The sequence below is a fragment of the Mus musculus genome, chromosome 3 (assembly GCF_000001635.26).
Source record: "Mus musculus strain C57BL/6J chromosome 3, GRCm38.p6 C57BL/6J".
NCBI classification, from domain to species: Eukaryota; Metazoa; Chordata; class Mammalia; order Rodentia; family Muridae; genus Mus; species Mus musculus.
The window spans coordinates 146,505,836-146,529,186 of NC_000069.6; the positions used below are offsets into that span (position 1 = coordinate 146,505,836).

General features: G+C 41.0%; 1 protein-coding gene across 2 annotated transcripts; it reads right to left on the reverse strand.

Moving 5' to 3' along the window:
- Positions 1 to 508: 508 nt before the first annotated feature.
- On the reverse strand, positions 509 to 15,588 carry Rpf1 (ribosome production factor 1 homolog). Of its 2 annotated transcripts, NM_027371.3 has the most exons (9): positions 15,334 to 15,588; positions 13,552 to 13,608; positions 11,891 to 11,971; positions 6,981 to 7,076; positions 6,307 to 6,460; positions 2,307 to 2,389; positions 1,679 to 1,860; positions 1,237 to 1,363; positions 509 to 740 (listed from the first exon to the last, which is right to left on the reverse strand). In NM_027371.3, the coding sequence occupies exons 1-9, from the start codon at positions 15,559 to 15,561 to the stop codon at positions 699 to 701; spliced, it is 1,050 nt and encodes a 349-aa protein (NP_081647.2). In that variant the 5' UTR covers positions 15,562 to 15,588; the 3' UTR covers positions 509 to 698. The 2 variants fall into 2 exon arrangements, with proteins under 2 accessions (NP_081647.2, NP_081608.1); NM_027332.3 differs by lacking the exons at positions 509 to 740; positions 1,237 to 1,363; positions 1,679 to 1,860; positions 2,307 to 2,389 and having other exon boundaries at positions 4,960 to 6,460.
- Between the last annotated feature and the right edge of the window lie 7,763 nt (positions 15,589 to 23,351).

Genomic DNA, 23,351 nt, shown 5'->3' on the forward strand with positions numbered 1-23,351 from the left:
CTAGAAGCCCAGTGCCTGGGGGAGATGGTTTGCTGGCTGCCAGTGTGGGTTAAAATGATAAGCTCCATGAAAATCCCTTCTTAATAAATTGACATTGCCCTTTGGGCTCACACAGGCAACAACAAGATTCCAAACAAGCAGCTTTGTAATGGCATTCACGGTTATACCAAGAGGGTAGCTGCTTCCATCTGGAAATAAGAGAGAGTTCCATTAAAAGAATCAAGAACTTGAGAACTCAACACGATGCCTGAATGAAGTAGGAAAGTAGAGGGTAACTAGGAAGGAAGGAGCAAGAAAACAGGCTAACTTCAGTGACCTGTGTAACTGCTCCAAGTCCCAGTGACCGGCCCTCCAAGACTGGCGTATTAAGTCAGGGTTATACAAGCCTTTTTCTAGCCTAACAGTCCTTTGGGAATGCAAATTAGAAAGTTTGAATCTTCATTCCTATAAAATTATTTTCAGCTTATCTGAAATGACAGCAAGTTTTAGGACTTTAATACCTAAAAAATTTTCAGACCTAAATAAAATTATATTTATTTATATTTACTATATGGAGTAGAAATTCACAGTACTTGGTCATTTGTTCAAATACATGATTTATAAAATCAAATTCCATTTTGAAAAGGGTGTTTCATTGAATTACCAAGTTTTTCAAGACAGGCCAATCCAGCAAAATTCAGTACTGCTCCCCTAGTCCTTTATAAGTGGAATTTCCTTCGACTTGTATCCATTTCCCGTGGCTGAAAATTAAAGGGGGAAAGCAAAGACAATGAACAACTTCTGTAAGATACAAGAAACTGGCTTTCATAGATCTTCATGAATAACAGTGCTGAGACACTCTGGCTGTGTCTGAGACCCTGAACAGTCGGTCGAGAGGTCTAGTTTCTATGTGCTGGGAGTTTGAGGTGAGGAGGTTAAAGTACAAAATGGAAAGGCTGTGCTGCTCCTAGCTAGGCCTTTGGTGAGTCCAGCAGCAGCTCTCAGGTAATGCAGCAGAACCACTGACGGGCTTAAGAGACTGAAGCTGCGGCAGCCCGGTGGGTCAGGGTTTGCGATCCTTCCATTCCCACATTACCACACCCATTTAAGGTTCTTCGGACTGCTTCAAGCAAATCCTGGTTAATCGGCAGGTCAAGACACTACATCATGTTGGTACTTTCTAGTTCATGGGGGAAGAAGCACATGCTAATATGTAAGCACACAGTTAAAATGGGCTTTGGAACAGTAAGCACATACCTTGTGGACCCATTCGTACTCTCCATATTTAGAATCAAAAGTGCCCTTCTGAAGAGATCGTAATTTTAAGGTAAAACGTGGTCCGAGTTCCTGAATTCCCACTTTCTTCTCACTCTTGAATATGTATCTTCAGAGACAAAAGTTAAACCATTGAGTTCATTCAACTTCCTGTGGCAATGCTTAAAGGATTTGTTACATCAGAATATAGGTTCTTTTTTTGTTTTTGTTGTTGGTTTTTTTTTTGAGACAGGGTTTCTCTGCATAGCCCTGGCTGTCCTGGAACTCACTTTGTAGACCAGGCTGGCCTCAAACTCAGAGATCTGCCCGCCTCTGCCTCCCAAGTGCTGGGATTAAAGGCGTGTGCCACCACCGCCCAGCAGAATATAGGTTCTTAATGTACTTACATGACTGACAAACGTTCAAGTTAATGCATGCCTCTCACCTGTGAAACCTGAAGAAGATGTAATCTCGCTGATTGTGGAACGTGGCAACTTGTCTTCCAATAAATTGAGGATTATGAGGAAAGAGAGAAGCAAACATGCGTCCAATAGAATGGCCTAGCCGTGTGGTAAAATTATTCAGAATTATCTCAGGTACATGTTCTGTGGGGTCTTTGCCTCTTCGCTGGGGGGAAAAAGGCCCAGTAAAGATAATTAGAAAAACTATACGACACAATTGTTGGGTTTAGAATTTAGACAACATTTGTTTTTTAGCACAGGTCTCACTGGCTCAGAACGGCTTAGAACTTTTTAGTTCAGGCTATCCTAAAACTCAGTGCTCCTACTGCCTCAGCTTCCCACGTGCTGGGATTATAGGCAGGAACCACCAATCTTGGCTTTAAAAAAAACTTTAAAATGACAAAAATGTAACAGGTGGCTTATTAAATACTCAAATCTTAGTATAAAAGTTTTAGGGTAATGAGGACTACTGTTGTCAAAATGGTTTATGGTCTCACAAAATCTCAATAGAAAACCTGCTGTCATCAGATCAAATAAGTAAAATCAATGAGATCTTCAAGAATGTACTGATAATCTGAGATCAATATTGATCAAGGAATACGGAAGACTCACCTTAATTTCTTTACGAAGACGAACACTGCTCATTTTAAAATGAGCGGTTGGACCGTTTGGCAAATGACTCAAAATAAGTCCATCTGTTCATAAAAGTCAAGAAACACAGCAAAATGTAGCCTAAGTCTAAACTGAGTAACAGGTGGCTTTCTTTATGGTCAAGGGCACCTGGAATCTATAGTGGACGGATGGATTTGATCTTCTGGGTTAACTGACCTTTTCTACCAAACTAAACTCAAACCACATACACTCTTTCAGGAAAATATATATTAACCTAAAATAGTCTTATAGCCTCACTTTTTTTTGTTTTTACAATTAAATATTCTCAATAAGACCTTCTGGTCTTTCAAAGTGAAAGGACAAAACAAAAACATGGATTCAGTGGCAACTACTCAAAAAGATGGGATTCAATACAGCCAGTGCGTAAGTCCACCCCCACTTGTGTGTTCCTTTGTACGATTAGGACAGGACAGAGGTCACAACAGGACGACAAGTGTGCTCCACTGAAAGCAAAGCCACTGCTACTGCTTGCTCTTCGGATGAATGAAAAATCAAAGTCAACCTTTACAATCCACTTGTCGTCTAGCATGACAGAATTATGTTAGATACTATAAATTAATGTATGAGACCTACCCACCAGCAAGGACAGCAGTCAGAAGCCTCCGTGCTAGCTGCAATAAACACACTATTATTTAAGGTTAAAGGTATTGTAACAACTTTACTTTTCAATGCATAACTTTTGGCTAGTACCAAATTATATCACAAGCAGCCAGAACTGAAATCAGTGGCTGACCAAGGGATTTCAATTAATAACAGCTTTTTGTTTAAGGGGGGAAAAAGGTGGGGATTTTGATGGCCTAGCCCAGCAGTCCAGCCTGTCTGGGCAACTTGACCCAATTTTAAAGTTAAGAAGTACTTAAAGGGATGGGGGGGTACACTTTACTGAACGCGTTGGCTGTTGTCTTTACGAAAGCAGTACTTCTTAACCTCCCTTTAATACGGTTCCTCATACTGTGGTGACCCCCAACCGTAACATTACTTTTGTTGCTATTTGATAAGCTGTAAATTTGCTACTGTTATGAGTCATAGTTTAAGTATCCGTGTTTGCTGATGATCTTAGGCGACCCTTGTAAAAGGGTCGTTCAGCTCCCTACAGGGGTTTCAACCCTCAGGTTGAGAACTGCTAGACTGAAGGCAGGTGGGAAAAGCTAATTTATATCCAATTAAAACCATCAACCTCAAATACGTGGCCTTAGTTACTTTTCTGCTGCCTTCAAGACACCCTTGCAACGCAGTGGTTTGCATGAGACTGGCACCAATAATGGTCGGTGTGCAGCTGCTGCAGTTAGGGAGGATTTGGAGGTGGAGCCTGGAAGATGGTTTGTCGTTGGGGTTTCAAAAGCCCTCCCCGGGCCCAGTCTCTGTGTTCTCCCCCACTTGTAGATGAGGTACAGCTCTTAGCTCATGCTCTAGTGTCATACCTATTGGCCTGCTGTCATGTTTCCTGCCATGATGGGCATGGTCTCACTCTTTGAAACTAAGCTGTCAAACTTTGACCAAAGTTCTTTTCGTCACAGTGTCTTGTCATGGTACTAGAAAACTAAGACTATGCCCCAATCAAAGCCATTACATATCACTGTATACACAATATGAGATTTACAAAACAGTACTGCCAACATTAGTTCTCTTCAATTTGTCACCAATCCACCCCGTGTTACTGCTGTCATTTAACATTTTCACTTCTACAACTACTTGTCTCCTGACTTTCTTAAATGACATTTTCCACCATTAAAATAAGATTACTCTTGGTCCTCTCTACTTCCGAGCACATTTTCTAATACAGGTGCTAATCAAGGCAGGATTTGGTCCTTGGTTCTGTTAAGTAATAAGCCACATAGGACTTAGACGGGTCATTTTATCTACCCTATACTTCCTAACGACAAGTAAAAAACTATCAGTTTCAATAGCAGCAGCTTATTTCCTACCATTCTGTCAATGTTGACTCAGTTCAGAATAAAGACGTTAGTTTAACAGAGTAAGGTAGGTACAAACTACATTTCTTATATCCGACTTTCTCAAATGTCTTCTGACTTGAAGGTCCTCATACAATCATCAATCTTATAGACTACACATAATATAGCTACTCTTGCTCCAGTTTTTCCAAACACTTGGGGTAGCTTGCTTCCATTCCATCAAGGACTGCTTCCAATCCCATTTCATGCAGTTAGAATTAACTTGCCTAGCTAGTGCTCGTCACTAACATAGCAGGTATGAGCCATGAAAATGCCTTTCCCCCCAACTTCTGTTAACCCCAGTTTAGTTGGGTTTTTGTTGTTTGTTTAAACAGGTATTAGTGTCTACTAAACAACAGGCCAATAGCAAACACTGAATGTCTCTATTTAACAATTCACTACAGGGTCAACTTCGCCAAGTACTTCTCTTACTGCATGGACATTACAAACCCATGAAAATTAAGAAAACCAGTAGATCTACAATGATTTCCTCTAACCTTTGTAAAGGCTTGAATTCTATTTAGAACATTCCTATTACAGTGTGGCTTATGTCAAAAGTGAAGTACAGGTTCTGAATTTATAGGCTCTCAAATTGTTTGGGTGGCTTTTTTTGTTGTTTTTGTTTTGTTTTTTTTTTTTGAGGGGGATACATAAGTTGTATTGTTAAACTAACAAAATTCATGGCAAACAGTCACCATGTCTGTTTCAGTAACGGAGAAGAGGCTGAAGGCTGGCCCTACAGTGCGAGTGTGTGGTGAAACAGGATGGGGAATGTTTCAGAGAAAAGGATGTCTGTCAGGCAGTGCAGGCTTTCTGAAAGCTACGTGTGCTATCACTTGTGCACCTATATAAGACACTAAAGCAAAGAGAAAACTGTATTAAATTGATGAATGCTTGCTTCTTACAGTGGAATTGACAATTTTAAAATGACGACAACCTAATTGCTAAAACCAAAACTGACCTTGTCGTTCTATTTGGGGAAGCTGTGATACAGGCAGCAATCACTTTAAAAATCATTCTTTTCTGGAGTAATTAGTCATATAAAATATACTAACCTAGTCAAACTTAATTATAATCTAGTCAACAAATGCCACATTAAAAAGGTTTTGCTATTTTAGTTTCTGGAAAACTAATACAGGCAAACAAAATAATATGCTTACATTATATTAAAAACAATGAAAGCTTGTAAAAATAGAGTGTATTAAAACACTGAATGTTTATTGATATGAAAAGAATGTGTTGTCCTGTGCAGAACAGAACATTCTATTGCTATTTTTACAAATTCTTTTCTATTCTGACTCACCCACTTGGTCATCTCCTAGATACTGAGATAATAGGCCCTGTTCAAAAAATAATAGCAACTATAAGAATCTAGATGTATTTTATATTCTTTCATCTCAACAGAAATACCTTGGAGTCAGATGACATCTGTCTCAGATGTGAGACTTACAGGAAAAGTTTCATTGTTCCTAGCAACCAAAACACCAGGAGCCACATAGCAAGGCTTCATTCCTACCTCAGAACAATGAAGCGATATGCTTCCTGAGAGCGGAAGATGAAGCGATACCAAAGTCATGGTGTCACCTGGGCCAGCGCTGTCATGCTCCTCCATTCCAAATGACTACTCCTCTGCCTCATTCATTACCCCTTCCCATGCAGACCATGCTCAAGCTTCTGTATAAAGTCCATGTCCCTCGAACAATGTTCTGTTAATTGGCAGAACTATTTGTCTGAACTATGGCTGCTTGACTATTATATCTGCACCCTTTACTAAAGATTACAGCAGTGTTTTAGCCATAGCACCTGCCTGATAAATGTTTTGATAAATTAAAAAACAAACAAAACATAGCATCTGGGATAGAGATACAATGTTACAGAAAACATCCATTCTGGAAGTGATGGGAAGCCTTTTCCTATTCTTTTATATGTTTAAAAATAGGCGAGGAAAAGGACAGGAAAGTTTCCTTAAAATGAAATCCAAAGGATACTCGGTGTTTTACGATCTTCATTAATAACGATCAGGTCTGTGAAATCTCTTGCAATGCACTGTGGGATAATTTTTTTCAGAGCCAGTCCTCGTCTGTAATAAACATGTGAATCTGGTATAACTGTTGAGAGCTGCTCACAGAGTCGAACTGTTCTCTGTAAGAAAATAAGAAAAATCACCAAAAGTTAGAAGAAAAAGGATGTAAGGACAGGAGTAATGACATTCTAAGACTGTTACGAGAGTGAGCAAGACTGGGGAAGAGTGGACGTGGGGCAGTGTCTCCTGAATCTAAGGCCAATCATCCAAGAAGCCCAGGTCTCCACAGGGTGGTGCCAGTTCACAGAGACATGGCAATATCTGGAGACATTTTGTGGGTGGAACTGGTGTAGGGGTGTGAGACCGCTGCTGGTCCTAAGGGACAGAGGCTGGGCATGTTGCTAATCATCACACTGGGCAGGACAGCACTCCATTACAAGGTGTGGCCAGCAGTGATGGTAACAGTGTTAAGGTTGCAGAACTGTCCTGAAGAATTATGCTCAGTAAGTCTGTTAATCCCCATCAGTTATTTTTGTTTGGCTCATTCACTGTCATCATCAAAGCCGTTAACTATTTCACTTTTCTGAAGGGAGCGTTTAAATATAAGAATTCAGGGACTACACGAATCAACGTGCTTACCCCATGAGGTCTATCTGACGTTGTGATAAGAATCTTAGGAGACGTCTGTCTGTTGAAGTAAGAAGCAAATTCATCCGTCGCTTCATCGTAAGCCACCTGAGAAGAGAGGAGAGGTCATTTTCCGTCACACAGTTCATGAGCACGGGTTTTCAAGCACTGCCTGCCTGACTGTTGGGTGACATTAACAGTGACATACACGCAGAAGCTGATCCCCCTTCTGCACAAGTGTGAACGGCCAGTGTCAAACTAATCTTAGCGCACACACTAAGATGTGTGCATTCTTGCAAAATGGCTACAGACATGAGCAAAAATACCAATCCCGACCAATGCTGCTCCCCCGCCTCATCCTCTCGGTGGGGGACAACAACAGCCCCAGCTTTTAGGGACGGGATCGCAGTCTAGAGTGGAAGAGGACAAGAATAAGAGGTAAGAAGAAGTTAAGAACACAGCTTAGTCAGACCAGGGTTGCAGACCTCCCTTAGGGTAGGCAGGGAGTAGCCATTTACATTTCTGAATGTACATTTACATTTCTGAAGGCATTCCTCAACACATGCACAGCTCAGATGAGAAGGATGCATGTCTGAGGGACTCCAGGTGTTCAACAGTACCTGCCTAGTCAATGACTGATAAAAAGCATGTGATAAAAACAGACAGTCAGCAGCAATGCAGATGAAAGACAAAAGGAGACTGAGGGGACACTGTCCAAAACAGAGTGACCTCCCACTCTGAAGTGCAGGTAAGCTGCAGACACGAACAGTCCTTAAACAGTGAACTAGAGCCGAGCACACGAGCTCAGCCCCAGGGAGGCTGAGGCAGGAGGACTGCCTTGAGCTTGAAGCCAGGCTGGGCTACACTGTCTAGGGCAGCCTGCATTACAGAGGGAGATCCTGTCAATTAAACAAATCCAAAATAAACTAATTAAATAATTTACAATCTAGAACTACAACACGGTATTGACTAAAATGTCTTAACGTTCGGCCAAAACTTGATAGAAAAGGAGTATGATACACAGTCAGGGGAAATAGTTGGCAGTGTGGCTGACACATGAACTGAAAAACAATTCCAACTAGATAGCAACATGGCCCAGTGTGGAGAACCAAGAAAGCATCCTAGAAATGCAAAGACGGGGAACCTGCAGCACAATGTCAAACCTGTCGACTGACAGTGTGGATGGGGATGCTGATGGACGGGGAGAAGGGCAGAAAGGGATGTGAAGAAATCACGGCTAAAAAGACAAAACTGATGAAAACACTGACACTAATCTAAGGAGCTCAGCAAACCCCACGTGGGATTTAAAACAACAAAAATAAACGCAGTAGTGTCAAGCTGTTAAAATCATAGAACACCTTGCGATGAGACAGATAGGAATAATGATGATTAATATGCTGCAGAATATGTTCAAAGTACAGGAAGAAAAAGCCTTATATTCTGAACAGTTAAGAGCAAAATATATATATTTTCAGTAAACCGTGAGATACTTCGCAGCTATTAAATCTGCTATGAAACAAAAAGGGAATCCTGCAAACTGAAGGAAAACAACATTAGATGGTGCAGCAGACTTAGAGGCCTGGGAAGCAGGTGCTGCAATGGAAAGCCTGGACGCACACAAAAGATGGATAAACACTCTAGTGCCTTTGAGAAGCTTCAACACTAGGCCATGCTCAGACAACATGTGGTCTACGACCGACAGCACATACAGAGACTGAGGAAACCAACCTCCACCAGCACCGCCTCTGCACGCTTAACAGAATTCTGCGACTCTGCCACAGAGTCTCTAGTGATTAAAGACACGTGGCCTTTTGCTTGTTTCCCTCCAGGCTGAGGATTCAGCGCCCAGCCCAGTGCATGATATAATTCTAGGGGCAACTACTATGAGAATACCATAGTCTAAAAATCAAGAGGAATTAAAACAGCATAGTAAAAAATTAACATGAAAGAAAATAGCCAAGGAAGAGCAGAGAAAAATACAGAGTGGGTAAAAGGCAGACGGATGTGTAAGTCTAGCTGTGACTGACACTCAATACTAATTTTTAGGCTGACCAAAGAAGCAAGATCTAACCGTATGCTCTGGATAAGTGATACATATTAAATTCAAGTCTGTGAATAACCTCACAGCAAAGCATGGAGAAGCCTACTGCTGAGAGTCCCTAGAGAGCTGAAGTGGTCCCTGCATATAACACAGACACACACAAGAGGCGCTGCTCAAGGATGAGTACATCAAGAAAATGTAATTATCATTACACACAAGTAATCACACAGAACAATATAACTGTGAATGCATGCAGCTAACAAAAGAATAAACACTAGGAGGTAAAAACTCAACGCACTGGAAGAGGCAGACAGCGGAGAGGTATAGCATGCATGTTCTTTCTTCGGGAACAATGAAACACACATGCAGAAAGAATATGTAAGATGGGAGCAGCCTATGAGATCACAACAAGCCCTTCCAAAATAGGAAGCACAGGTTTTCAAAGGCAACACTGCCCATTCCTCAGAGCAGACTACATGCCAGGACTTAAAAATCTCTCCTTTTTTTTGGTTTTCGAGACAGGGTTTCTCTGTGTAGCCCTGGCTGTCCTGGAACTCACTCTGTAGACCAGGCTGGCCTCGAACTCAGAAATCCGCCTGCCTCTGCCTCCCAAGTGCTGGGATTAAAGGTGTATGCCACCACGCCCAGCCCAAAAATCTCTCTTTAACTGAAAAGGACTAAACTCAAAGTAAGCAAACAGGCACAATAAAATTAACACAAATAAATCTATAATATTTTCAAGTTAGCATACATAAAAATCAATGAGCTGAGGTCAATTAGAAAGGGAAGTTAGAGAACCCTTGGGCTGGAGTGACTCTGCCTAGCACTTGCAGGGGTCTGGGTTCCAGTTCCAGCTCCTCCTCCATACACCACCCCCATACACACACACACACACACACACACACACATACACACACACACACACACACACACACACACACACACACACACACCAAACAGCAGCAACAAGACTCAAAACAAAAAACATCCAAAATTCTTGACTAAAGTAAAAAATAGAAAACAAACAAACAAAAAACAAAACAACCAAAAAAACCCAACAAGCTGTCAAATGCACGGGCCATGTAAGGCAGCAGATGGGAAACCAGAGCTTTGCACACGCGTTAGCACAGAAGTGAAGTCTATGATTCCTTAGAAAGTTCAGACCTGGTGAGAGCCAGAAAAAGCCAGAGATAAGCACAGGAACTGGGCATTGGAGAAAACTAATGATATAAGATGTGGTGGGTGATGGGGTCTGCCAGGGGCTGGGTGAGTGCTAACGACAGGAAAAGCTAATTTTCTATTACATAACAGAGCAGGGTAAGATCACTGGAACCTAGTTAGTTATCCTATGTTAAACTAGTTAGTTATCCTATGTTAAAAGTAAGTAGAGAAGACTGAAGGTTCTCACACACACAAGGATATTTGAGATGTAAATGTTAATTACTACAGTGTAATCATCAGGAATGGTATGTAAACATATTAAATTATGGACTTATGAACATGCCAATTAAAATTTTTAATTGAAAAGACAAATAAATGATTAACAAATATTCCATTATAAAAATAACTGATTTAAATATAACAGTGAAAGCAGCTCATTTTCAAGCTTGTGGGATTTGCTGAGAATGATACTCAAAGGGAATTTTATGGCTCATAGTAAAGAAAATAAAAAATGAGCAAATAGATAAATGAAAAATAGAGGAAGCTCAATGAAAGTAGAAGGAAACAAGAGGGAGATAGAAATGAAACAAAATTCAGTAGAAAAGATAAAAGAAAAACTACTCTGAGAGAACACAAACTTAGACTGACGAAAAGCAAATGTTAGAATAAACACGGGCTTTCTTCAAACAGAGGCCGGCCTAGCTCCTCCTCCTCCCACTCTCCTTGCTACAGGATGATCTCTATTCGCACGATAAAACGACGAGGTTTTATTTTTAAAGGAGAAAAAATGTTAGGAATCATAAGGAGACATTACTATAATTTTAGTCATGAGTTCAAATCAACAACCCAAAACAACGTATAAAAATAATGAATATCATAACCAGAATAAGTTTATCCCAAGAATGCAAGATACTTATTTTCAACTAATTTTAGAGAACCCATAGATGCATTAAGGTAATATGTGGAACAAACACATACGCATCTCAGCATTTTCAGAAAAAGGGTTCTATGGTCATTCATGATGGATCCAAGCCTAAGTGTGATTTCTGTAAAGCATAAGAAAAACTGCTGACGACATCCACATCAAGGAGATGGTACCAGCAGGATTCTTATCAGGAACACTCAAGGACCCCTGCACTGCCTCTTCTAGTCACTCAACATTACAGCAGAAGTTCCAGTCAGAACAAAAGAAAAAATAAAGCAAGAAATAAATCTGTCTTTGGAGAAATAATTATCTAAAATGTAAAATGAAGCTAATATTTAGATAAACTACAAGAAGCCAGGTTAGGCAAGCTATGGTTAGAGGACCACTACCCTCGAATCAACGTTATGTTTACAAACTAGCAAACAAAGCGTTATGTTTACAAACTAGCAAACAAAGCCATCTTCAGAGACGCATGTGCCAGAGGGAAACTGAAGCAGGGCAGCAGGAGCAGCTCCAAGAAGACTTACGTAAAACCACTATGGAGAAGATACAAAATTTACTAAACCATATTTTTAATATTTAAGAAGACCTAAGTGAAGTAATGTATGCAGGTCCCCAGACTGCATCATCTGGTGCACTGCGTGCATTATCAGATGTTCTAGACAAATCCTAACGACAGAGACAGGGAAAGAGACAATGAGGAAGGGGAGAAGAGATATCTACATCTTGCGACCACCACGACGTCAAACAGCAACACACCAAGGGTGATCATTCACATTTGGTTTCTGACATTACCTCTTCATCATTGGGGTCTACTGTGGTCTCGTCGTAAACGCGCTGGTTGTCAATGGTCTTGGGAACAGGCTTTGGTGGAGCCTAAGTAAGAGGGGAAACACCGAGTGTTAGAAGCAGTTTATATTAACAACTTCACATTCCTGTGGGGAAACAAGACATTCTTCAAATAACCTCAGAACAACCTGTCCTTATTTCCATCCACAACCACTGTTACTAAATCCTAGGAATAGAGTGGGGGCAATGACACTACCCCTTAACAATCTGAGAAGACATACGTGGTAAATACAGAATGAAGTGACTTAAAACTAAGACAGGAATCACAAAAATTATCCCTGTCTAAAATAATATCTAACAGTAAAGGGAGTCAGCAGAATGGAAATAAAAAAAGTTTAGTTAGTTGCAAATCCAGGTGACTGTTTCTGTACTTCCCGCGATCTCCTCAGAAACGTGGCAAGTCTATCCAGCGACCCAGTAATTCTGTTTGGGGTTAATTTATGGAAAGAAATAAATTGTCTATGTGGTGGCCATTTGTAATGGAAACAAACATCAAGATAACACCCTGCATACCACATGACCAGATAATGCAGAATTATCATGCCGCCGAGTTTATGGTATCAACATACTTGCAAGGAGTACAGCAGAACTAGGAGAACACACAGATGCCACACAGTGACCTGAAGGAACGGTGAACTGAGGTGCTACTCAGGATGGGCGATGTGGATGTGTGTAAGGTGTGCAGTTGTGGAAGTTGGTTCTCTCCTTCCACCCAGTGGGCTCTAGAATTACACTCAGCTGGCCAAGCTTGGCAGCAAGTGCCTTTACCTTACCGAGTTCTCTTGCTGACTCTTATGTAATCTTTAAAGATAATTCCAGGAAGTCATCTTTCAGTCCAAAATCTGACTTTTTGTGTTCAGTTAGGCAGGGTGTGGTATATACCAGCTGAAAGCCTACATACACCCCAACCCAGGGCCAGCGATGTGTTAAAGGCCGGCCTGCACATGAATTTGCTGCAATCCGATGATAAGATTATATGATGTATTAGAATGCTGAAGGTCAAAATAATCTAATATTGATGACTTTAGATGTTTTAAACTGATCCTATTTGGACAGTGCATGAAAAGTAGTATGCTTAGTCTGTACACAGCCTGAATATGTTTATCTTTCTCAGAAATCCTATTCTCACTTGGTATTTATAGGTGGTAAAGGGGAGGAGAACCATAGGCTTTAAAAATCTTACACGCTAAATTATGAATTAAGCATATTTGTAAAAATTTTAAAAAACGAAAACTTTCGTCTTGTAACAATGCAGGAATATTTAGTAGTTCTTTTAGCTTCAAGTCACAAGAGTTAAACCCCAAGCCTAAAGTGGGAGTTCCCAGTTCCAACAGCAGGGAGAGCTTTCCCTGCCTCCTGAGCACACCGCGCTTACCACCTGCACACAAAGCACCTAGGAAGGCACAGCTCAGGGAAGTCCAGCAACTCCATCTGAGCGAGCTACTGAGAATAGGGGACGAGTTGTCACCACTATTTGCTAAGTTGGGTACAGAGTACAAAGGGATTTAGTACATTATTTTTATACATCTGAAATGTCTTAGAAGAAACCAACACAGTATCAGGAAATACTTCATAAGACAAAATACAAGGCTATAAACCTTACTTACCTTATCGCCAAGAGCCTCTCTCTCCTTTTTAAGTTTTTTCTTAGCTGCCAACTTTTCCTTTGAGATAAAAGCAAACAATATTGAGAAACCAGTAGTTATTTCATAAACTCATACTGAAACTACAAGTCAGCTCTGAGAAATTACTATAACCTTTTAAAATAAGCACATGAAACTTTTTAAAGGTCTGCTTAGATAGCCCAGGCTTGCTTCTGACTGACCATCCTCCTGCCTCAGACTCCTTAGTGTTTTAGATTACAGGTGCATACTCCCACTCACAACTAGACTTATCGATTTTTCTTTAATAGCTAAAATATTGAACTACAAATGGGCAGGCTAATCAAGAAGATTCATTTGACAAAGAGCTTGCTCTTTGTTTTGCTTCCATCAAATCAACATTAAGTCTGAACATTTAAACTTTCAGTAACTTTAATTTTTTACTATAATACTTCCAATTAATTAAACGTATGAATGAACAAGTACATTTTCCCCTAGTGGATGCGTTCTAAAGATTATGGGTATAATGGTTACTTCTCTTGAAAAGCACTGAAAATAGACAGAAATGGGAGATGAGTTCTCAGGACATTTCCAATAAGGTCACCACTAGTTATTCTTATAGGTTATAACCAAAACTACCTATTAAGGTCAATAGGAAGTTGCAAACATGTTCAGTTGTTACTTAGTATACACTATAATCTCCTGAATCTAGACAAAATGTCTGACACATTCTGTAGTGCCTACTGATCTTCAGTCCAAAAAAAAAAGGCTTTTAGGACATTCCTCCCTCAAAATTGCAAATCAAGCCCGGCGGTGGTGACGCACGCCTTTAATCCCAGCACTTGGGAGGCAAAGGCAGGCAGATTTCTGAGTTCGAGGTCTGGTCTACAAAGTGAGTTCCAGGACAGCCAGGGCTACACAGAGAAACCCTGTCTTGAAAAAAACAAAAAAACAAAAACCAAAAAACCTCCACAACTGACTGTTCTTCCACAAGTCCTCAGTTCATTCCCAGCAACCACATGGTGGCTCACAAACATCTGTAATGGGATCTGATGCCCTCTTCTGGTGTGTCTGAAGACAGCTACAGTGCACTCATATAAATAAATCTTTAAAAAATAAATAAATAAATAAAAAGAACTCCAGTAGCGACCTAGCACTTACGAAAAGATCCAGCCAAGGTCCTCCAGTAAGAGAACACAAATATAAAATCATGTGTTAGTTGCTGTGTATGCTGTAATAGGGAATTTTTAAAATTGTAATTTAGACACAAATGAGCCTCATGATCCTGGGCAAGGCTTACTTACAAGTCTGTCTAGTTTTCAGTGCGAGCACAAGGCGGAAGAGAGCAAACACAGCTATGACAGACACTTCACAGTGCTGAAACTTCACCAATGGTTCCTTGAAAGAGTCTGGGGCCACGTTTAGGACCTGGAGTTTACCACCAACGCTAGGCAGGCGGGATGCGCAAAGGCAGGGGGCGGACCCTCTGCCATCTCCGGCCAGAGGCTGGATCGTCGGTTCCAAATCCCTCGGCTTCCCAGAGAGTGCAACCCACGGAGCAGGCAAGGGCCGGATTCCCCTACGCCAAGCTCATCCGGCAAAAGGCTGACGCTGGGGACCCCGTAGCCAAGCGAGGGGCTGGGGGCGCGCCTCCGGCCCCGCCCCTTCAACCCCGCGCGCCCCCGGCCCCGCCCCTTCAACCCCGCGCGCGCACGTCGCCCCCCCCCCAGCCCCGCGCGCTCCCGGCCCCGCCCCTGCGCTCGTGCCCCGCCAACCCCGCGCGCGTACCTTCCGCTGCTGCTGTTTCCACCGCGTGAACATCAAGTGTCGCCGCTGCTTGTTCTTAATCTCCGAGATACTGAAGCCCGGGGGGAAGGCGGCCGCTTTCGCGGGCTGCACCCCGCTCTCCGCCGTCCCATCGCTCGCGGCCGCAGCCTCTTGAGGCTCTTCAGCGGCAGCTTTCCTCTTCAAGCCTCGCTTGCCGCCACCAACACTTTTCTCGCCGGCCTTCGCCATGTTGTTTACGGCTGTACGGAAACGGAAGTGCTCTCTGTCTTTGACCCGGGTCATACGGTTTTACTTCCGGGGCCGCCAAGTTCCGGAACTAGCGCTTTGCTTTATGGATTAGCTATGTAAGAAAGTGCCAAGGCTGGACGCTGGTGGTGGCGCACGCCTTTAATCCCAGCACTAGGGAGGCAGAGACGGGCGGATTTCTGAGTTCGAGGCCAGCCTGGTCTACAGCCTGAGATCCAGGACAGCCAGGGCTACACAGAGAAACCCTGTCTCGAACTCCCCTCCCCCCAAGAAAGAAAGAAAGTGTCAAAATTCAGAGTTCGTTCCCGACTGTACATTATTTCTAATAGAACAATTTCTAAACAGAACAAGATTAAAAAGAGAGCAAAGAAGCATCACACTTCCAACGTTCTCACTGGTCTCAGACTTAATGCTTATGCAGCAATGCAGGAAAATCCTTTCATCTGAGATAAACTGATAACGCCTACCAGACAATGGAAACGGCCAGCTGCGAGGCCCCTTAGCAGCAGCAAACTAGTCTACCACTCAAACACCACAGACACCAGAAGTCAGACGAAAATTTAGGAGAGAAGAAGAGGCTTGAAGTTGAATAGATTCTGTGAGGGTTTTGTAAAGACGCTGTGTTTTGTGTAAGATGTAGTCCTCTTGGTGGATTTTGAGGGAGAAAATGATCAGGCATTTTGCTTTATTTTTAAGGCGCTACGGCCCTGACTCAGGCTTTGTAGATGCTAAGTGAGTGGTTGTCATAAAGCTGAATTTACAGTCTCCTTGATTTACACATAAAAAACAATACTCATAATAATTATTTAAGGGGACTGGGAAGATGGCTCAGTGATTAAGAGTACTGACTGATCTTCCAGAGATCCTGAGCTTAATTCCCAGCATCCACATGGTGGCTCACAACCATCTGTAATGGGATCTGATGCTTTCTTCTGGTGTATCTGAAGACAGCTACAATGTATTCATATACATTAAATAATTCTTTTTTTTTTTTTTTTTTTTTTTTTTTTGGTTTTTCAAGACAGGGTTTCTCTGTGTAGCTCTGGCTGTCCTGGCACTCACTTTGTAGACCAGGCTGGCCTCGGACTCAGAAATCCGCCTGCCTCTGCCTCCCGAGTGCTGGGATTAAAGGCGTGCGCCACCACGCCCGGCTACATTAAATAATTCTTAAAAGTTATTTATTATTATTTAAGAAGAAACTAAGGGAAGATGGGTGGAGTGAGAAATGTTAATGAATTGAACAAAGGTAGTATTCGCACAGCTCTCACCTTAGAGAAAAATGAGACAGTTTATTCTGGAGCCAAATATGAGTGGCCTGGAAACATAGGTTCAGGCATCCCAAAATTCCCTTTTCCAAGGTAGAAGCAGGTTCCTAAAGCCTTTTTTATAGTCATAGAACAAAAACTCGTAAACCAAGACACTTTCCAAGTCTGTTGTTGGAGCCACTAAGTAGGCAGTTACTTCATAGTGAGAAATCTCAGCTACAGGTCTCCAGTCACCACGGAGCTGAAACCAATCCTATTGGTTAGTGATGTAACTGTTGTTAAGTTGTAGCAGAACATAATTTATGTTTGTGGCAATGCTGGTGTAAATCCACCATGATGACAGTCATATAAAATTACAACATTACGATTATGATACTATTCATTCCTTGACAACACTAAAAACAACAACAACAACAACAAACCTTGTATGTTAACTGGCAGATGTAATAGTGCTGGCTTAAATATTTGCTTTCCTACACTTTTAATTTTTAGATTGTATTCCCATTTCCATTTTTGTTTCTGTAAAACAGTGTGCCATGTTACACCTGTACAACTCATATGTCTCCTGTTTTATCATATCTCTTGATTAAATCAAAATACCATGCTGAGTGATTACCATATGCCACCAATATTTGTGTAAGTACACACTATGCTGTGTACACATTGATAAAATTGTGTAGTTAAAACATTCCCCAGAATGTATATATATCCATTACCAAGTAGTCCTAGTACTTGGAAATCCATCAATGAGAATATATTTTCTCTAAGATTTAACCTATACATTGTGATCAGACAAGAGACACAAACATTTTAAATGTAAGGTAATAAACAATAATATTTAGTTTATGCTAATTATCTCGGGTCTTAGAATACTCTTAAAAGTTATTGAAAACTTTATGTGGTTATAACTGTCAAAACAAGCAAAAATGTAAATTAGGGCTTATAATGCTTGCATATATTTACGTATAGTAGCAATAAAATCATTATTTAAGAATTTATATACATTATGAAAATGACTGCATTTTGTAGCACAAAAAACAATTGCAAAGAGTCATATTGTTTTATGGACTTTTAGCTGGATTAAAGCTATTTTTGCGTAGAGTCTTTATTGATAGGAAATCTTTGTTGAAATACATGAAGAAAATCTAGCCTTAATTTTGCAACTAGTTGAGAAAGGAATATCTAAGAGATATTTCAGACAATTATTGATATTTGGTACTGCATCAAAAATTGGCAAGTGGCAAGCTTTTTAAAGGTAACTTGTCATGACAGCTGGGTATAGTGAAGCCCAACTTTAATCCCAGAACTTGGGAGGCAGAGATGGGTGGGTCCCTGTGAATTCAAGGCCCGTCTGATCTATACAGTGAGTTCCAGGCTACCCAGTGATATATAGTAGTACTCTGTCTCTAAAACACCCTAAAATTCCATAAATTATATCAATGACCTTTTAATAGTCTGTTACATACATTAAAATGTATTGCTCTTGCCTTTTACCTATGTGTGCTATGTAGCTGCATTTACTGATCATTTGAAAGATATTGGTTAACTGTATCTTTCAAAAGTTGATGCACTTTGTTATACAATTTTTTGGCACACACATACATGTGCACACACAGCATGCAGATCAATGGGTCAAAGTTACTGAAGTTGAAATTATTGTTAATTTATTCTCTTTGTCCTATTCCTGATTGCTAATTCTTTAAAACAAATTTTACTAGTTCTATAAGAGTTTTGGGCAAGCTGGTTTGATCATATTCATTCCCTTCATCGGTTCCCAGGCACACCGTCCTTCTCTTATCCGGCCACCATTTCACCACACTTTAAAAGTACTACTTCATTTCCACCTATCCATCTCCTTCCTTTAACTCTTCCCATGCCCGAACTCCCTCTTAAATTCATGACTTCTTCTGTAATCATTTTACACACACACACACACACACACACACACACGCACGCACACACACCACTGCTCTGTCCATTTAGCATCCCTCATAAGTACAGTAAGTGTTTAAGAAATTCTCAAAAAAAAAAAAATACAGAAAAAAAAGTCCTAATCAGCAAGGTACTGAAACGTGTCACACTCACAGTGGCACCAGAGTTCCACTTGAACAGCACTAAGCTTGGCTCCATATGAGCCGTGAGCAGTAGTACCTTCAGTGAAACCCAGGGTATTAAAACAGGGCTTTGGAGAATTGAGGAGTCATGGGCAATGGGGTCTCATATTGATATAAACTTCCCTTCTAAACATGACTTACTTTCTATTGCTGCCATTAACTAAAGATCAAGAACAATCTTAGCATAGAGTCTTATTGTAAAATGGGAGTTCACTCTGAAGTAGCGTCAAGAGCATTCTATGAGTTTCTTCAATGGTGCCAGCTATACCTCATCATTTGGCTGAGGCTCACCAGAACCAAAGGTTTATACTGTTTGTTCCTTCTGAATAAGATTGTTTTCTTTCTTTCCTGATCCATTAAAGAAAATAAAAATTTCTTGCAGCTTCTGTTATTATCCTTCAGGCACTTTTTTTTTTTTTGAAAATCCTTTTTATTTTCTACAGCAAGCAGGCAAATTAGAGATAAAGTCTTGTCTTCTTTTACCTCTTACACGGTAACAGAGATGATAAAGTATAAGATCATGTTGCTTTGGTTTCACAATACACTGAGAGAAAGTTAAGATTCATTTTGGGAGAGAGATAAAATGAAGTCTTGTGATTGCTCTCACACAGCCACGGGGGCCTTTGTGGGGGAGGAAGGTAAAGAGATGGGAGATTGTCTAAGGACAAGGACTGTATGTAGCTAGACTTTTATCCCAGCAAACTCCAAGTGGACCCACCTATCTCTGCCTCCCCGGCATTAGGATCACAGATGCATGCTGGGATGTCTGGGTTTTGTATGGTTACAGGGGTCGAACTCAGGTCTTTATGTTTGCACCAACTAAACCACCTCTCCAGCCTTCTCAGCATTAATTTATTGGAGGCCTAGCTTAAATCCCAAAATTTTATTAGACTTATTTATTGTGTGGGTTGCCTATTTGTTTACTTATTTGTTTGTTTTAAAAGACATGGTTGAGACAGTCTCTTGTAGCCCCAGGCTGGCCTTAGAATGGCTAAGCATGACTTTAAACTCCTAATCCTTGTATCTACCTTTCAAGGGTTGCAAAGACAGGCATGTGCCTTCATTACTAGCCATGATTAGTTTTAAATACTCTTTTGTTGTCAAAAAATGTTTTATTAATTTTTAAAGCATTGTCTTAAGGTAAAATCAGATGATAAAAACATTGTGGAGACTGATATACTTGGTTTGGTTCCTAACTTCATCCTTACATAGAGCTGGAGTGAGAGTTACCGGATCACTGATCTGACTTGTAAGCAACTCTAAGAACCTGTGATCGCAGCTGCATGGTTTCTCCTGGCCATGAACCTCTGAAGATTAGCTTAGTGGAGTGAGCAGTGAGCACACCACCAAGAAGCCCTGGGGAGAGGCACATCTGAACTTTAGCAAGCCTTCCAGGTGATCTTATGACACCCAGAAACAGGTCACTATGAATTTTGTTCCTCTGACTTCCATAGTAAGCCCCCTCTCACAAACAGATTTAGTGTCCAAATCAAATAGTGTCCTCTTCCTATGTCTTCCTTCATGTAGAAAAATCTAGATGACTGAACTAGGCATCACTAAAAGACTTCTTATAGCAACACATTATTATGTATCCGTAATAAAAACATTTAACCATTATGATAAAATGAGAGATAATGAGTACCCTTAGGCAAAGGAAAGACAGATTAATGACTGGCTGCAAATCTGGCTTACTTTTTCTTTAATTTGTCTAGCATCCTGACACTATGATGTGTCCAGATGACTCTTAGATGCTCGGCTTATTTTATTTCTGCCCACATTAATGCTTTGCACCAATTAGCTTCATTGTTCAGAAACCTATGCTGTTTGAATCTCAATATTAAAAGTATTCATGCCTCTTTCTACCTGGGTTTAGTCTTGGAACACGAAAAAAACCCCAACAACTAAATATGAGTGGAAAAGAGATTAAGTGTGAATAAGTCCAAATTATATTTAATTGCAATGCACCAGGGTTAACTGTTGATTTTGAAGACTTTGTTATGCTATTGTAAGATGCTAACATGTGGAGATATAGGGGGTATGCACACATGAGCTATCTGCTCTATTTTTGTAACTCCTATGTAAACTTGAAAACTTTTCCAAAATAAAATATTTCTTTCTGATCCTTACTAAGAGTTTCTTGGTGTCCATTTAAAAGAAATTATAGAATTGCTTTGCACCAAGCCAGCCTATGTGTTCATAAACCAATAGTGTCTCTTCCCTTCCCTCCCCTCCCCTCCCCTCCCCTCCCCTCCCCTCCCCTCCCCTCCCCTCCCCTCCCCTCCCCTCCCCTCTTGGATTGGATGTTTTCTTTATTTACATTTCAAATATTTTCTCCTTTCCAGGTCTCCTCTTCTGAAACTCCCTATCTTACCCCCTTTCCCTCTGTCTCTATGAGGATGCTCCCCACCCACCCACCCATCCACCCATCCACCCACTCTTGTCCTTCCATACTGGCATTTTGCTACACTGGGGCATCGGACACCCTCAGGCCCAAGGGCCACTCCTTCCACTAATGTCCAAGAAGGCCATCCTCTGCTACACATGTGGCCAGCACGATGGTTGCTCCACACGTATTCTTTGGTTGGTGGTGCAGTCCCCAGGAGCTCCGGGGATCTGGCCTGTTGACACTGTTGCTCCCTCCGTGGGGGCTGCAAACCCCCTCAGTTCCTTCAGTCCATTCTCCAACTCCTCCATCGGGGACCCTTGAGCTCAGTCCAATAGTTGGCTGTGAGCTTCTGCCTCTGTCTTTGTCAGGCTCTGGCAGAGCATCTCAGGAGACAGACATATCAGCAAGCACTGCCCAGCATCCACAGTAACATCAGGGTTTGGTGGCTGTATATGAGATGGACCCCCCACCCCCCGCCCCCGTGGGGGCAGTCTCTGGATGGCCTTTCCTTCAATCTCTGCTCTACACTTTGTCTCCATATTTCCTCCTGTGAGTATTTTGTTCACCCTTCTAAGAAGCACTGAAGCACCTACATTTTGGTCTTCCTTCTTCATGGCTTCATATGTAGACCAACAATTTAACTTGTCTTGCCAGTGTGCTCCTGAAGCTACCAACAGCCTCAGAACATATTTCCTAAATATAGACAGTAGATCATTAAAACATGGAGGAAGCCCTCCTTACTCTCCATTCCTTGAACTTTTATACACAGTTTCTACCTGAGTACCCTGCACTTGGTGATATATTGTTTTAATAATAATCCTTAAATCATTTCATGGGTGACTGTTCCACCCACCCCAACCTCCTCCACAACACTTAATGCAATATGCTGCAGGAAATAAGATTCACTACATAGTCAGCGCCCTGACTAACTGCCTGGCTAAATGTGCTACCTGTAATTATATTTTAAATCCTAATCAGGACAGTTCTAGGAACTCTAGGTGATTAAGTCAAAATCAATTCAATTTGGGTTTGTAGACATTGCCTAGAGTGAATAGACTTCATCAAAGCTTGGCAAAATGCAGATTTTTTTTTTTCAGTAGGAACCAGAGTATAAAGAAATTGAAATCACCCATACGAGATACACAGGCTGAATAGTTCCTGGTGAAGTGAACATTTCTAGAATAAAATTCACTAGAACACAGTTACTCATCTTACTTCGGTTTTTTTTTTTTTTAAGGTAATAAAAAAATCACAAACATTGTCTTGCTGGAGCTTTTGCTGGAGCTGGAGAAGTCTGAACAAAGACACTAGGAACAAAGGTGTTAGGGGGAACCATTCCTCTTTCTGATCCTCATGGCATTATCTATGCAAATGGAATGCAAAGCTATTTAAAGGAATCAAGAGCTTAACATCTAACCCTAGAAATTGTCAAAGCGCCTCCACTGTTTCATCTGAATGCTTATAAAATCCCTATATGGTGGATTTAAAGAAAGAAGTGCCTTCATTTTTTTTTCCCCCAGTGGGAGAATGGAAGTTCAAAGATATGAAAATAGCACTCAGATTAAACTACAAAACATTATCTTACAACACAAACCACCGCTTTTAATGATTATCATAAACATAGTTTTGGGTCCATTTTGCTCACAGGAAATGTCTGGATGGACACACTCCCATGCATTTATTTGCAAGGAGCCCCCCCCCCAACTCTATTTTCAGAAACAAAACACCTGAAAGTGCCACTTGGAACCTTTGAGAGAGGTGGGTGTGTGGAGCTAGCAGCACAGCATGCAAGGACCTTATCTGCTTTGATTGAGCTATCTCAACCATGTATTCTGTGGTATAGATAGCATAATTTAATATAGTTCATGTAGAATTAAGAATGTATGTGTCTTGTATAATTTTTCATTTCTGTAATTAAACCTTGGGGATTTATTTTAGGTATTCTCAATTATAGCAAAGTAGAAGATAGTTCTCTCTATGATCTCATGAGTTGAGGTAATACATTAA